The 16,306-nt window shown below is 38.7% G+C and overlaps 1 protein-coding gene across 1 annotated transcript in view; it reads left to right on the forward strand.

The window, feature by feature from the left end:
- Positions 1-4,954: 4,954 nt before the first annotated feature.
- The window catches only part of LOC108686975 (protein Wnt-7b), a 48,767-nt gene continuing 37,415 nt past the window's right edge, over positions 4,955-16,306 (forward strand). The window contains exon 1 of the mRNA XM_018192510.1: positions 4,955-5,031. Coding sequence (XP_018047999.1) covers positions 4,955-5,031 — 77 coding nt within the window. The remainder of the gene's footprint in view (positions 5,032-16,306) is intronic.

Here is a 16,306-nt window from a genome sequence, read left to right on the forward strand (position 1 = left end):
AACTAGAAATAAGAAGTCGAGATCTTCTTATTACTACACGAGTAATAATAAGAAGAGAAAGATGTATACTTAAATTAAATGTGTTTTAGTCAAAGAAGAAGATCCGGCGTTTCGCGTCAGATCCTCGTCAGGCTCTGTCCTTCTTTTCGAAGTGGAGGCATATTTTGTAGCGTTGTCAGGGGTCGTGGTGATCATTTTATTTCTTTTTTTCCCTGTTTTGACAGTATCGGATCGTGCGAGGCATGTACGTGAGAGACAGCGATCTCGACGAGACCCCCTTAAAACCGAAAACATATGGCGTACAATTACGACGTAATGATATATAATTAATGGAATTCGCTCAGGGGGCGAATTTTGGTTGTTATACGGCACGCTTGTTTCTTCGAACGGCAAAGGGAACTGCGAGTCGATGTAAGCGGAGCTCAACGAGATCCGTCCTCTGAATAAAATTTTCATCGCCCGCGTGCATATATTTTATTTACCGTGCATGTATATCGGCCGCGCTCGCATTTTGCATGCCACGGGGCTATAAGAGGGCAGAAAATTGCCAAGAGTTCAACATACTAATTTCCGATGTCACGAACAGTATCCCGGCGGCATCAATAACTTCCCTGATTGTCGAACGTAAAAGAGTAAAGAAAAAAAAGGACTGGAAAATTTGGCCGAATGTGTGCCGTGAGCCGTGTATATCTCAGCTTGTTTATTATATGGTTATTTTATTTTTGACGCTCTCTCTCCGCCAAGTGTACCAGTCACATGTTCAACGCGGATTCTCGAATGCAATGTTTAATGATCGATTCGTTCCATGCAACGCAATGAGATAGCTCGAGAGTGACATCCTTAAAATTCCTTCTTATGAGCAATCAGCTCTCATCGCGAAGATCGTTTAGGTATACCTAAACGATCAGTATCTTGAACGTTTTCTTAAGTGTGTCGATGTGTACTAGTCAATCGGATGAGGCACACCTCTTACATCTACTTCAAATTGATTGGACCCGATCGGATCTCGACCGATCCACTCTCGAAACAAAATATATGATATGATCAAAGTTTTGCACGCAGATGTGTATCATTCTCGGTTTCTCGGTTATATAACGTTATGTAACGAGATAATATATTTTGTTCAGTGTTTTATGTTTCTTTAAGTTACAATTTTTTATGCAAATATAATTATCGATGTAATTATGTGCAATTTAGCGCAATTTTTCCTATTTATTTTTCCTATGTGAATGATAAAAAATCCTGTTATAACTATTATATCTTCAAGAGTTACATATTTTATTTATATTTTATCTCAAATTAAAGTGATCAATTCGTTCCATCAGTCTGAAGTCTCGAGTAGAGTGCAGTTCATAAAGCTTTCGAGCTATAATTTGCGAAGCTGAACCCACGTTGTAAAGTTAATAAATTTAAGCACCTTAAAATGCATAGTGCCTTAAAAAAAAGTTTACAATGCAACACAATCTGATCTTCAGCTCGACGTAGGTGTAGGAATAGTCAATTATCCTGTTCGTGCTGAACGGATTCAATTTATCGAACAACTTAATCGAACTCTCAAGCCAATCTTTAACATTAAACAATTCGAATTTACACCTCTGGAAATACGATTCGTTTATCCTTTTATACTTTTACAAACAGCATAAAACGTATAATTTTATGAGAAATATTATATAAGAAATTATTATTATTTTATCTTTTCATTGTATTCTTTTGGTTTATATATACATGATATGCTTGTAGTCATTGCGATGGCTGATAAGAAAAACCATCATAATGTAATATAATATTCGATTGCATATTAAAATCAATATCTTTTCATCATGCGGAGCTGAAAGACTTGATCCATTAACATAGATATCGTACATCGAGACAGTAACAAGCGTTTGTGATTCTCGCGTATCATCGCCGTGCTATCTGACGTGCGATCGAAAACACGCAATGTGCACAAATCCGCGATGGTGATTTCGCGGATATAGATGTACGACGATCTGGCATTCGAGAGAGTATTGGCGGGCGGCGGGCAAGTAAAACTAAAACAAAACGAGCGGTTGGCAAGTAGCGAGAAGAACGACCGGGAGGATGTAACGCGGCAGCAATGCAGAGGAAAGGTAACGGGGAACCGGGTGGAAATGAAACAGAGAAGCAAAGTAGAGAGCAGGAAGAGAGTAAGAATGAAGGAAAAGAGTAAGAAAGTGACAGAGAGAACAGCGGGAGGAAAGGGAGAGAGCGAGAGAGAGAGAGAGAGAGAGAGAGAGAGAGAGAGAGAGAGAGAGAGGGGGAGAACGAGAAATGAGAAGAGAGCGAGCAGGAAACAAGAGAGCAAGAAAGAGAGGTTGAGATATGCGAAGAGGTAGGATCGTAGAGGTAACATCGTAGCTGCGAGACCTGATCTCAAAGGTAGGAGGACGCGGGTTGTGGCCAGTCCATCGCGGGCCCTCCTCTCGACCGAACACGCGCTTTACTTTCTGCCCGCTCGTTCAAATTCCCATGCGTGATGTGTTGCTCGTCGAACTCTCCGCGAGCAACTCGTTGAGTAACCCTCCGATCTCCGGTGGCTGGCTCCCCATGGCAGGAACTTGTAATCAGCGATCGTAGTGCCGTTGGTTATAGTGCAGATGGTGGTGGTGGTGGTGGTGGTGGTGGTGGTGGTGGTGGTGGTGGTGGTGATGGTGGTGGTGGTGATGGTGGTGGTGGTGGTGGTGATGATGGTGGTGGTGGTGGTGATGGTGCCAGTAGTGGTGGTGGTGGTGGCGGTTACCTTGAGCACCAGGTTGTATCACACACCTTGCACAGTTACCCTCTGTTCCAGTTCTCGCACGCGTGCCAGTGTTGTGCACGCGACACGACACAAACGGATCGACGATTATATCCCACGTCTGATGATCAGCCTATAACCACGTTCGTACATTAAAAATCATTCGACAGGCACGCTTTCTTTTTTTGTTTCACCTGAACACTCTCTCTGCTCGTCGAGAGAATATTTGTCGTCTGAAAAAAAAGCTTATCGATCTTTCGGAGGCGATGACATTTCTTTCGTGTGGATGGACGATGAATAACGACGCGCAATGAACGATATAATCTTGAAGCCGTGACGCGTGAAGAAAGATGATGGTTCTCGCGAATGTCAATCTGTGGAGCGCAGGAGACGATCTCAATTGCTGGAATCTGGATCATACTGTTGGCCGCAAGGCGATCGAGGACACTGCCTCGATTTAAACGCTAATGAAACGAACATTGACCAGCGATCGTCGATGCCGATTGCGCTCTCGGCGCTATACCAAAACCGAGGGTTGCCGATCGTACAAAAAGGGAACACCAGACAGGAAGTGACGCAGAGGAGCTTCACAAGGGATATTCTTCGCGCGGCTTTGTTCGCGACGTGGTGCTCCAAGTCGACGAAGCGCGGATTCAAAAGGACTGACACGGTGGAACAATAAGACAACGAGACAATAAGAACCGGTAGCCAGAGCTCCTCTCGTCGGGAGGGTGCTCTTTGAGCACTGGAATTCTTCGTTCGAGCCAGAGGCGAACGAGTAGCGCGCTCGTCGATTGGAAGAAGAAGAGTAACCGCGAACACGTCTCTCTCTCTCTCTCTCTCTCTCTCTCTCTCTCTCTCTCTCTCTCTTTCTTTCTCGACTGCCGGACGATCACCGGTTTTTGCAGTTTACGCGATCTCGTTGGCGCGATCTCCGCCGGCGAAGGAGAGGATCGTTAAGCGTTTTGCGCGCGGGGGAGTGATGATGATGAGCCAAGCGATAAGTTCCTTCTATATCGAAATCGTTAACGAAACGACGGCGACGAGGATCTTCGCGGCGATGACAATCGGCCGACATTCTCGCGTGAGACGGCAAAAGATCGTCGTTCCTCGACGATAGCGCGTCGCGTGAGCTTGCGTATCTGCAATCTTGGGAGCTTGGATATAAAGTACGCCGCACCGATAATGACGGTACTTAGTTATCTTTTTAATTGGTATCTATTTGCTAACGAGACCTCGCGCGCGCGATCGTCGTTGGCTCGTTAGGATAACCGATCCACCGTTTCTTGATAAACGCGTTTACCGGCTCAGGATAGCCGACTTTCTAAGATCGAGTCGGTTGGATCGCGCCTCTCATTAAAGTGAATCGAGTAAATCTTATTTGAAGCTACATTCCACCGATACCGCGGCAAATCGTTTCGAAAATGGACGCAGTGCGCTCGCACGACGACTCCGTTACCTTCGTGATCACTGTGGGACTGTGATCACCCGCTGATCGAATTTACGGATCGCGAGCCTTCTGCGAGGTCCAGTCTCAATTATCACCGATGGAAGTACCACCCGTGGCACACGATACGCGATCGATGTGCACGATTCGAAGATACATGTGCGAGAGACGAATCGTTCAGCCGCTTAGTCATCATCACGAGAAGGAGAGAATGCCTTTCGGGAAAAGAGTATTTGGAGATTGTAAACACTCGCACGGTGCGGCATGGGACCATAAAGTTTTAAAACGCGCGCAAACACTTTAAGAAAATCCAAATGTTGGCTCTGCTGTTCGGCTTTTTCGCACCTGCCCGGTACGCGCGCACGTGCACGCGAGGCTTTGTGTTCGCTATGAAGTGTTAACGAGAACGCGGAGTGATTACAGCGATTGAAATCGCGACAAGAAACTTCTCACGACGTCACTCGAAGCAGGTGTTGGATAAACATTAGACAAAAGTTTCATATTGTAAAATACGTCCGGCAACGAGCCTGGAGTGTGAGAGATCGTGCTCGCCGAGCGGTAACGGAGACTGCACGAGACATCACGAGATCTCACATGATTCGACTTAACAACGGAACAGGGTCGATCCCAGTTCCGAACGATCAACTTCCGGTGAGCGTCATTCATCCGCTGATCGCGGAAGCGTAAAACTTTTGTCGCGTGCACATCCGCTTTTTACATTCAATAACAACAAGGTGATTGTGATGTAAGAGATGCGTCGCGGTGATATCGCGACAATCGCGATAGCCCTTCTCATTCTTGGGCAGATCCAGGAGCCACAGCGATCGAGGTGAGAAACAGTTATATTTAGGATACTACATGGAAAGAATGATTTTACTGAAACATCTAAAAATTTAGCTAGAAAATAATCTGGAAATAATTTTGTTGGGCCATCAAAACAATTATATATGTAAAAGATTTAAGTATAATGAGTCATACTGTAAAACTTTTGATGTTCTAACAACAAGCTAGAGCTAGTAATCCTACATGATTATTTTGATAATTCAATAAAATTATTTTTACATATCTAGCTAAATTTTTAGATACTTCAAAATCTTCTTTCCATGTAAATATCAATTAATTAAAATCAATAATAAATATTACAATAATTACGCCAATAATACGTAACCTTCGATTACATTTAAAGCAAACATTTTTTAATGATTGTACAATTTTTATATACTTGATGAGATTCTAAATTATAGTAAAAAAAAACTTTAAAGCTACCTCTTATATGCCTGTATTCATAGTCAAATCTTGTACTTCAGGCTTCCTTAAATTTATCTTTAGATGCTTAGTAGCTAATGAAATAATTCGTAGAGCATCTGAAGATAAATTCAAGGAAGCTTTAACTGTAAGGCCTGACTATGAACACGAGCATTAATCATCGTAAAGTTTACTTGCATTCTATCGTCCAAATAAGACGATTTAAAATTATATATTAGGTGTAATTTTAGTAGCTGTTTGAAGGTTTTATAACAATATATTTTCTTACGCATGAATAATGCGTAAAAAATTAATTTCTTAATTAATTTCTTCTAAAATTAATTAATTTCTTAGGCATCAGAAATTATTAATCAACTCGCGTTGATACTAATAGATTTATATACTTGTTTAGTTTTATCATTTCTCAGAACCTTTATGTTAATTACTTAAAAATTAAAATCGCAGGTTTGCATTGAATCGATATAGAAGTCAGAAATCGCACGACGACGCGAAGAAAAACTTCAACAAATAATCGATTTATTAACGATGCATTTCCATTTTATCTACCGATAATCTCAAAGAGACAACTTGTAAGAAAGCTGTCAACATTCCTCGATTATACTACGCGGCAAGTGAAAATGTTAATCGATAGTCGCTCGAGGCTAGAGCGCATACGCAAATTGCAGCGTCGATTACGATCGCTATTCGCCGAAGTAACGAGCAAAGGGATCGGAAGGGAGATTCTCGCGAGGTCGCAATACGCGTGACTCGGACACGTGCTGAAAGTCCGTCATACCGCGTCAAAACTGAATGTTCGCGCCGACTTCGCGATAAAGTCTGACGACCATAATCGTTCTATGCACGCGACGACGTTGTATCTTTTGTGGAAGATAAAGATGAAAAAAAAATCCCAAAACTTAATTAATCTCTTAAAAAAAAAACTTTATATATTGGGTTGTCCGAAAAGTTCGTGCCGATGTTGAAGAAAAATTGAAACGCAGAAAATTTAAATTTTAGTATACATTTATTAAATTATATAGGTTAGTCGGCACGAACTTTCCGGACAATCCAATATATGCCAAATGCGTAAAAAAAGTATCGAATATTACTTCCTTCCTAAAATCAAAAACATTAATTATCTTAATAAATATAACTATTCAAAAATTATCTCTTCAAAAATGGATATGAAATATTAGTAATTAGCCAAGTATCTCAAAAAGACCTCGAAAATTGGACGGATACACGTTGTAGATTCGAATAATAATCCCTATACGGTTCAATCGGTTAAGATTGATGGCGATTAACAGAGCTGATAGGAATTTCCTCAGCCACTTAATACTCGGTTACATAAACACACTAATGATTTAATATGCACAAGAACGGCCGTCATTCAGAGCTAATTACGGGCGTCGAACGAAATGAAACGTTTATGTAATGCGGCGCGTAACGCGTGATTGCGGACTGACCGAATTTAATGTTATATCCGTACGAAATGACCACGGAAAGTACTTGTTGTGTTTTACGAGCCGCTTGGCTACCAGCCGCGCCACGTAATGAACGCGCTAAGTGGATGAATGAAGCGACGATGCGACAGAGATTAAGGTCGATTGGACTATCATCGTCGCACGACGGAAACGAGATCATTTCGTCGGTGCGACTGACTAAAGCCCATCTCACACATTCGGTGGGAATAAAATCATTAACCGATAAAGTAAAGAAAAAACGGCAGAATTAAGCTCAATATAATTACAATGGTGGACTATACAGCTGCGTAATTTCCCGATAGCCTTTTAAACATTTTTTAACGAAATAATCGGTGATACTTACCGGAAAAGAAGAAATAAAAAAAGAAATGTTCGATTAAACTTTTAATAAATGCTATGTTTTGACACGCTCTGTCTGAGACAGGATCTGTCGTCTTGTTAAACACGTTGCAGATTATCAGAAATTAATGATGCAAGACAGAATGGTGAACGATATACAGACATCGTTGCACATCGTGTCCTCGTACAGATATCGCGTTTATTTTCAGAAATCTAACATGACAGCTTTTTAGCTGATTAAAAAAGTAATCACCGTTTTCAAAGTTATTCGTGCTTAAACTGGGAACGACATGTTTACAAATCACGAACTTGTTCTTTTATATTTGTTACAGAAATTATTGTACAACAAATTACTAAAATTTTAATTTTGTTGTCCTAAATATGTAATTGCCTTCATTGAGAAAAAAATGGTTGTAATTATCATAATTTAACTACAATTTACGGTTATTATATTTTTTGGTAGAACTATAAATTAATACTAACATTATAGCAATAATAATTATAAAAACGGAATTCCTAACCATAATTATTTTAGCATGCAATTATAGCCATAAATACCAAATACTTTTGTTTCTATGTCTGTAGTTATAATCCTTAAAAAAATAATTAAAAAATATTCCGACTGGATTATTAGATGTACAACTTCCGCCGTTTTTCTATAGATGGCTTTAGCGGTAAATGGTGGTCGAAATAAATAGATCATAGACGTCATACAATAAACTTGGGCATCTGTCAACATAACCCCATATAAACATTAGTCGATTTGTGTCTGCATCATAAAGTTATTCTCGATTGAAAATGTCAGTTTATTCTCGTCGAGCCAAATTCTCGTCATTTGCGGGAGTTTTAATTTTTTGCTTCAATATGAAGAAATCTGCGGTTGAGACTCATTGAATGCTCTCAAATACTTATGGTGAGGCCGCTATTAGTGAAAGAACGTGTCATGAGTGGTTTCAACGCTTCAAGAATGATGTGATTTTGACGTCGAAGATCGGCATAGTGGTGGAAGAGAGAAGGTTTTCAAAAATGCAGAATTGGAGGTATTACTTGAGCAAGACTCGTGTCAAAATCAAGAAGAATTGGCACGATCATTGAGTGACTCAACAAGCCATTTCAAAACGCCTCAAAGCTATGGGAATGATTCAGAAGCAAGGAAATTGGGTGCTGTACGAATTGAAGCCGAGAGATGTTGAACGGCGGTTGTTTGCTTGTGAACAGCTGCTTGAAAGGCAAAGACGGAAGGGATTTCTGCATCGCATTGTGACTGGGGACGAAAAATGGGTTCATTACGATAATCCCAAGCGCAGAAAATCATGGGGAGTTCCCGGCCATGCTTCCACGTCGACGGCCAAACCGAATATTCACGGCTCCAAGGTCATGCTCTGTATTTGGTGGGACTAGCTCGGCGGAGTGTATTATGAACTATTAAAACCGACTGAAACAATCACAGGCGATCGGTATCGAATGCAATTGATGCGTTTGAGCCGAGCATTGAAAGACAAACGGCCGCAATACAACGAGAGACACGATAAAGTGATTTTGCAGCATGACAAAGCAGCTCGACCCCATGTTGCGAAAGTGGTCAAGAACTTGGAAATGTTGAAATGGGAAGTCCTACCCCACCCGCCGTATTCTCCAGACGTTGCTCCCTCTGACTATCACTTGTTTCGATCAATGGCACACGGCCTGGCTGACCAGCATTTCCGGTCTTATGAAGAAGTAAAAAATTGGATCGATTCGTGGATAGCCTCAAAAGATGACCAGTTTTTTCGACGCGAGATTCGTACGCTACCCGAAAGATGGGAGAAAGTAATGGCCAGCGATGGGCAATACTTTAAATCATAAATGTATAATCAGTTTTTTACAATAAAGAATTTCGGAAAAAAACGGCGGAAGCAAAGTTGTACATCTAATACAATACAGCATTCTTGAATTAATCATAATGCTCTCTTCGCATATATTAGATATGATATAAGATCGCTGCTATAAGGAGACTGCTATAAAGACAGTAATCTTTCTCATCGCAACTGACGGCCATCCATTATCATCTATCGCGTCTCGAAATCCTAATCGATAAAAGTGGATCTCGGCACTTAAACACGCGATATACTTAACGAAACGTCAGGTATCAATCTAAATTACAATTTCCAAGTGATCGTACGCGAGAAGCATAATATGCAGGTGTAGAAGGGTCCTCATCGATCACAGATATAGCCCTGAGCAGGATTCCCCCGTTAATCCGATGCGTTCACATGATATTATAGGAATGGAATCAAGTCTTTACGGACTTCCCAATACCGATGTAACAAATGTTTGAATCTCAACAGTCCATCTTTCGAAGCTAATAACAAGTTATATGGGATCGAAGATAATAAGTGACTTCCTCTCTAAAAGATTCATCCTCTAATTTTCATAAAACTTGAGATATATTTTTCATGAAAATATATGCTATCTAATACGAAAACACACAAAAATATATACATAATAAAATAACATAATAATAACCCAATAATAATAATTCACCATATACAAAAAGGGAATTAGATTTACAACTATCCTTAACTGCCTCATTTATCCATATCTCTCACGCACGCATTATTTAAACTTACAATATTTTATCATCTATCTTTCTATCCACCTAATCGTTCTTTTTCTTTTTCTTGATTTTAACTTTCTATCTTCCTTATTCTATATCATCTTCTTCACAGCCTGATATTATAATTTCACAACTCTTGCATTTCTTTTTATATTATTTTATCGCAGTTGCACAATTCTTACACGTTCCGTATTTATATACAAAAAATGTGTGTGTGTGTGTGTGTATGTGTGTGTGTGTGTGTGTGTGTGTGTGTGTGTGTGTGTGTGTGTGTGTGTATATATACCTGTATGAAATATAGCTGTTTTGAAAGGGCGCCTCCACACGTCGCGACAGATCTGTTGACGTTTACAAATAGCTATGAAAGGACTCGTACATTTTAAGCACCAGTAGGCGTGCATGTCACTTTCCGGGATCTCTCGCGACCGGGACACATGTCGGATTCTATCGGTGCAACAAGCGATCTACAGAGCGCGTAACGAGAACCGCCGATCGTTTGTCTTCCAGCGCGATGGCGTGGAAATTGAACGATCACGTCGCGACTCAGATCGAGCCGAAAGAACGTACGTTAGATCAAATTTAATATATTTATGATAATGATTACACGTCGTTCGCGATCGCCATGCGTGACGTTCACGTGTATCCTTTCGTTTCGGTCCGTCGGATACTTTAACACGGTGCGCCCGTTTTTTTTTTCCTTCCCGCAGCTCTCCGTTACAGCTATTTGTTTAATATATCGGTCGATGTCGCGATTAATCGGCGCGCACGATTTAGCGATAATGAATCCGTGGCGGTATGACGTGTAATTTTGTGTGTGTGTGTGTGTGTGTGTGTGTGTGTGTGTGTGTGTGTGTATGTATGTGTCGTGTAACGAGAGTTCTGTCCCGTCGGATTCATTCAATTATGAATATCCATCTCATACAGCGCGCTTGATGGTCTTCAATGAAATCCTCGAGACAAAACAATTTAGTATCTGTTTAACACAATATCTTTCGTGACGACTACACGCTTCTAGTGGCGCGTCGATGCACATCGAACCGCAGCCGGTCCCTTGCATCGCTCTCGCAGCAAGTGAAAGAGTGGTGAGAGGGGGAGGGGGAGGGGAGGGAGAGACAGAGAGGGATTAAATTAAGATCCGACAGTGTTAAAGTAAGCCCGAGCTCCGGGCCGAGGCCCTCCCGTGGCGAGGATAGTGGTAATACCATTCGGTGAGTTCGGTTCAGTAGTGGAATTCTGTCTTCATCCGGTGCCGATGGTAGATGCACTGGCGCTTATTACGGTTCGCGCATACAAATGTACCAATTCGCGCGTGAAAAAAAAGAAGAGAATTTAAGAAGAAATATCCCTCATCCTGGAACTATTCTGAGCTCGGGCTCAGACTAAAGACCCGCGCAGCTCAGACCGGGGATAATGGTCATAAAAAAGCAGTGTGCAACACATATTTGCGTTGACTCAGCAATGATCATCGACGGCGCTACAAAGAGCTCCGCCAGCGGCTAAGGTTTGCTAAACAGTCCGCGTTAAATAATTGAAAAAATTCACCTTTTACTTCAAAATGTTGAATTAAATTAATTTAAATTGAAATCAAATTTGAAATGATTCGCTTGTGTATGCGCCCCAAACATGAATTAAGTTAAATCATAATAGTTTAATTTCAAATAATTATAATGATTCAAATAATTCGATATATTTATGTAATAAACTTCTATAATTACTATATATACTATATATACTATATATACTATATATACTAAAGTATAGTATATATTACTATATACTATACTTCTATAATTACTATAAATTTTATCAATTTTTAATTTCTTGGTCTCAATAGGATCAAGAAACAAATTTTTGAATTACTATGATTATATTAGAGCGCCATGAGAATATAAATAGGGACGGTGTTTGTTGGATGTGATTTTCGCATCTATTTGCATCTTATCTCGCCGTGTCATTGGAAACTTATTGCAATCATTCTATGAGATGTAAAACTGCCCACAAACTCTCGCAGTAGTGTCATTGTAGGGCCTTTTATCACATACTTTCACAATGCTGATATGACAAATTTGTTAAGGAAGACAAGCGACATGAGTTTCTGTCTCTTCAGAAGATATTTCTGCTTTATATTTCATTCATTAATCAAATATAAAATTTGCGAAAGAATATTTTTTTTTATTATTTATTTATGATAAATAAGAGGCGTTGTTTCAAATCAAAGAAATAATCTCTCGAAATGTCAAATTATGCCGAAAAGAGAAGTAAATAATGTTTGTCTAAATATCTATCTAATCCCAAGAACACGAATAAGATTATTCTTTAAGATACATATTATTTCATGAAATGTATTAAATTATGCACAAAGAAAACACAAATAAAAACACGCACATTGTACTAGTCAATTCTTCTGTAGAGTTCTTTAGGACGATACGCACAAAAATCGAGCGAAGCATGTTCGTGAAAGAATGGGAGAAAGGAACATTCGAGAGGGTAGAGGCTGGTACGGCGGGGGTGAAAAAGTTTCGACGAAGATCCAATTAAAATAACCAGTAGTCAGGAGATGTCGGTCGAAAGAGGTATAACAAGAGGAGCGAAAAAAAGAAAGACAAAAGGCGAAACGGGGAGTTGCGGTTACATAAAGGGCTCGTTTTCTGGGAGGAGAAAGGTGGGCGAGGATATACAAAAGCGGCATTAAAATATTTCTAAATGCCTGTGACAGAAGGTCGAGGAGCCGATAGTCGACAAACTGCCGCGGTATTTGCCGCGCACGATCACGTTCGCGACTCGACTGTAGAAAGGTTGAAACCTTTTGTAATAAATTGTCGCCTTTAGTACGCGAGTAGTAGCTGCCTATATTAACTTCAATAAATAAAATCTGCCTGCCTGCTTGTCTTCACTTGTATTGAAGAAAATTCACGTGGGTGGCAGCGCGATCAAGAATCCACTATAAATTCTGTCTAAATAGAGAAGCATCGAAGGTATCAGACAAATATTTTTAACGATCACGAGATAAAAATTATGTAATTTTATTTTTTATAATTATATAAGTTATCAATATTATTTTATAATTAAATAATTAATTTAATTTTGTAATTAATTTGTGATGAAATTTTCAATTTTTAATTACAAAAATAAAATATTTAATATAATATATCGATTTATTTTCTAGAAATTTGGTCTTGATGGCCATTAAATGAAGTATCAAGAGATTTATTCGCAGAAACTTGCAGTTTTTTATCTGGAAATTATCATTATGATAAACCATGTAGCGGCATCACTGCTATAAGCGCGATCACGATTCATATCCTTATTAACCCCATTTCTCGAACATGAACATTAATAGATGACAACACGCATGCACGCCCGCGATAAATATATCTTCGTTGCATAAAAGACCGCCGACTGATCGAAGCGAGATAAAAATGATGCGTCGACATGACGATTTGAAGGCAATTACGTCGCCTGAGGAATCGAAAGTGATTATGAGCTTTGCGATTGATCACATATAATTATGCGATCATAATCAAGAAGCATATGTGCGATCTAAACGCGCCTAAGAAATATTAAATATTATGCAATAAAAAACTGAACGCGATAGTTTTTTCCATAAAGTAGTATAGCGCCACGTCCATTGTAATTTACATAAAAAACTTACGCGGGAAGATGTATAAGTGAAATCATTTCAGTGAAATATTTGAAAATTTAGCTAAAGGCAGATCTGAATATTATTTTATTGGATTGTCTAAATTATTATGTAGAAGCATAATAGGCAATACTGCAAAAAATTTTGACATTCTATCAACCAACTTATATAATTATTTTGATGGTAATAAAATTAATTAATCTAACAAAATTATTTTCAGATCTGACTAAATTGTTAGATACTTTAACACAACTATTGTTTCTGTCATGAACAATTTCGAAATGCGACCATCATAGATTAACGAGAACAATTCATGATAGAGGAATGAAAAGAAGAAAAAAAGAATCACGTTTCTTCTTCGCGCTCACGACAGGGACGATCTTGACGAGAAGAGGAATATGCGTGGCATGAAGGGCGTGTTTCTTCATTCCGGATGGTATATGATCAACCATGAGCAATTTGCCAGGGTAGACGAGGTTATTTACATTTAAACTGGCGAACGTTTAAGTATCCTATACCTAGCGGACCATGCGTGTAACAGTCGACCAAAAATAAGCGACTGGTAATCGGGAGGATGTTATAATTACATGGTCTGTCTATATCAACGAGCCAATAAGTTGATAAAACTTAAAGGTCATTATTTACGTGATATTTCGATTAGGGTTTATAGAGTGGTACACAGTGCGAAAATTATATGCGCGCAATGGAAAATTCTATCTACTTTCGTAACATGAAAAGTATCGACACTCAGCACTCGATTACAAATTCATAGAAAATTATGCTAATAATGTGATCGAGCGAAATCACTTGGAGGACCGGCAATTTTGATCCTAGGATTTTCCTAACGGTTAGTCCCGGCAAAAGGATTATATCGACCAACTTTCCCGCCGCGTATTCTATTAGGCGGAAACGCGGGCAAGAGTGTGTATGTTCATCGTGGATGGCACGCACAGGCTTTTCGAAGTGACAAAAGTTTAATGTATTCAAACTTAAAGCGCAACACGTTTCGGTCGATTACAACCGAGCGCGCCGGATAGAGAGAATGCGCCACTGGATAATCACTATAATCCACGCTTTCATTATAATTATCACCGTTTATTACGACAGATACTCTACCGAGCGAATGAACGATCGAGCGAGGGAAGCTATCCCTAGCTCGGCACGATCGTTAAGTGCACCAAATCTAATTAACTTTAATCCGTCATAATTACATCGACAGCCGGTCATTACCGATTTGAAACGGCACGGCGTGACGCGTTTTACGGCCATTTTCGTTTGTTTGCCCGATCGCTTACGGTAATAACACCTTCGACCAAACGAATCGCGTATGTTTTCATGAAATTAATGTACACTTTTACAATAAGCTGATTGCGCCGGTGCCATTACGATCTAATTAATTTTGAAAGTCACAACAGGATAAACAAGAAATATTTTTTTTAATTTGATAAGCAAGAAATTGATTTTAAAAACTTGATTAGGGGGCACTTAAAGAATATGTTTTTAATATACTGTTTAAAGGATTTTTTATTATTCTTTTTAACAACTAGTTCTATATCGCTGACACTGTTGACATATCTCGTACAATCAACAATCTTGTGTATAAGGACAAAATGGGGAAGCCGACCGATAAATCTTTAGGCGCCAGGCTTGAGATTTTTGCCACCTCTCTGTGTGTCAAACCCTTCCTAACAAAAACACTTTCGGCACTACCTACCTAAGAGATCAGATTTCGAAGATACCTACGTTAACAGTCTAGATAATAAAATATATACCTGCTTTCGATCTTTTGGATCCCTAAAATAATACTAATAATGCTTTATATTTTGTTGTTTTCACATTCTTATTTTTTAGGTGATTATCAATTTTTGTTTTAGTGATTATAAAAAAAAATACAAAAAAAAATTAATTTATTAATTCACTTACTGCATAATAATAGTACCGAAAAAAAGAACAAAAATTACCCAATTAATATATCGCTTCTGTTGGTTACATTATTAGTAACGCTAATGATTTTTCTTAATAATATTCCATCACGAAATAGTATTTTTCCAATGATGGAAAAATAAATTTTATCGATAGAACTGAATGATATGGATGAGATCATGTTTTGCTTGGTATTGATTGGCTCGATCTTAGTATTGTGAAGGAGGGGAAAGAACCGGAAAAGAACCAGGAAAAGAATCCGGGAAAGAACGAGAACGAAAAACATTTCTTCCCATAAAAGAAAGAATCCATGCCACTGTATTTTCTTTACATATAGCGACAATGGCGATACTGTCAGTTAATACGAATAAATATATCGTATCACTTATCTTAACTATCTATAGTATCTATAATAATACTTATATCTATATCTGTAGTATCTTATATCTATCTTATATCTATATATAATACTTATATCTATGACTAATACTTATACCTATTGATTGTAACATATCTTCAAGTGTTAACTACTAAAATTTTATTTTTAATTTCTCATTTATTTATTACTCTTTATTTCAGACAAACTTGATGTATGTGTGTACATATTAAGGAAAAATTTTTTATAATTTTATTTAATATAGAAACTTGTTTCTTTAATTTAATCTAATTAACTTATACTGTAAAAGTACATACTGGGTGTTTTCCAACAATGTATACAAGTAACACAGTGTAACACTGTGTCTTACACAAAGTGTTCCAACAGCATTACACTATTCGACACTGTAAAAAGCTAAATAATAAGCGTGTAAAATATGTCCATGTTACCAAATTTTGTTACCAAAGTTATTTGGTAGCCATACTTATTAATAAAACTTTC

This window comes from Atta colombica, unplaced genomic scaffold, assembly GCF_001594045.1.
Source record: "Atta colombica isolate Treedump-2 unplaced genomic scaffold, Acol1.0 scaffold198, whole genome shotgun sequence".
In the NCBI taxonomy this organism is placed as follows: domain Eukaryota; kingdom Metazoa; phylum Arthropoda; class Insecta; order Hymenoptera; family Formicidae; genus Atta; species Atta colombica.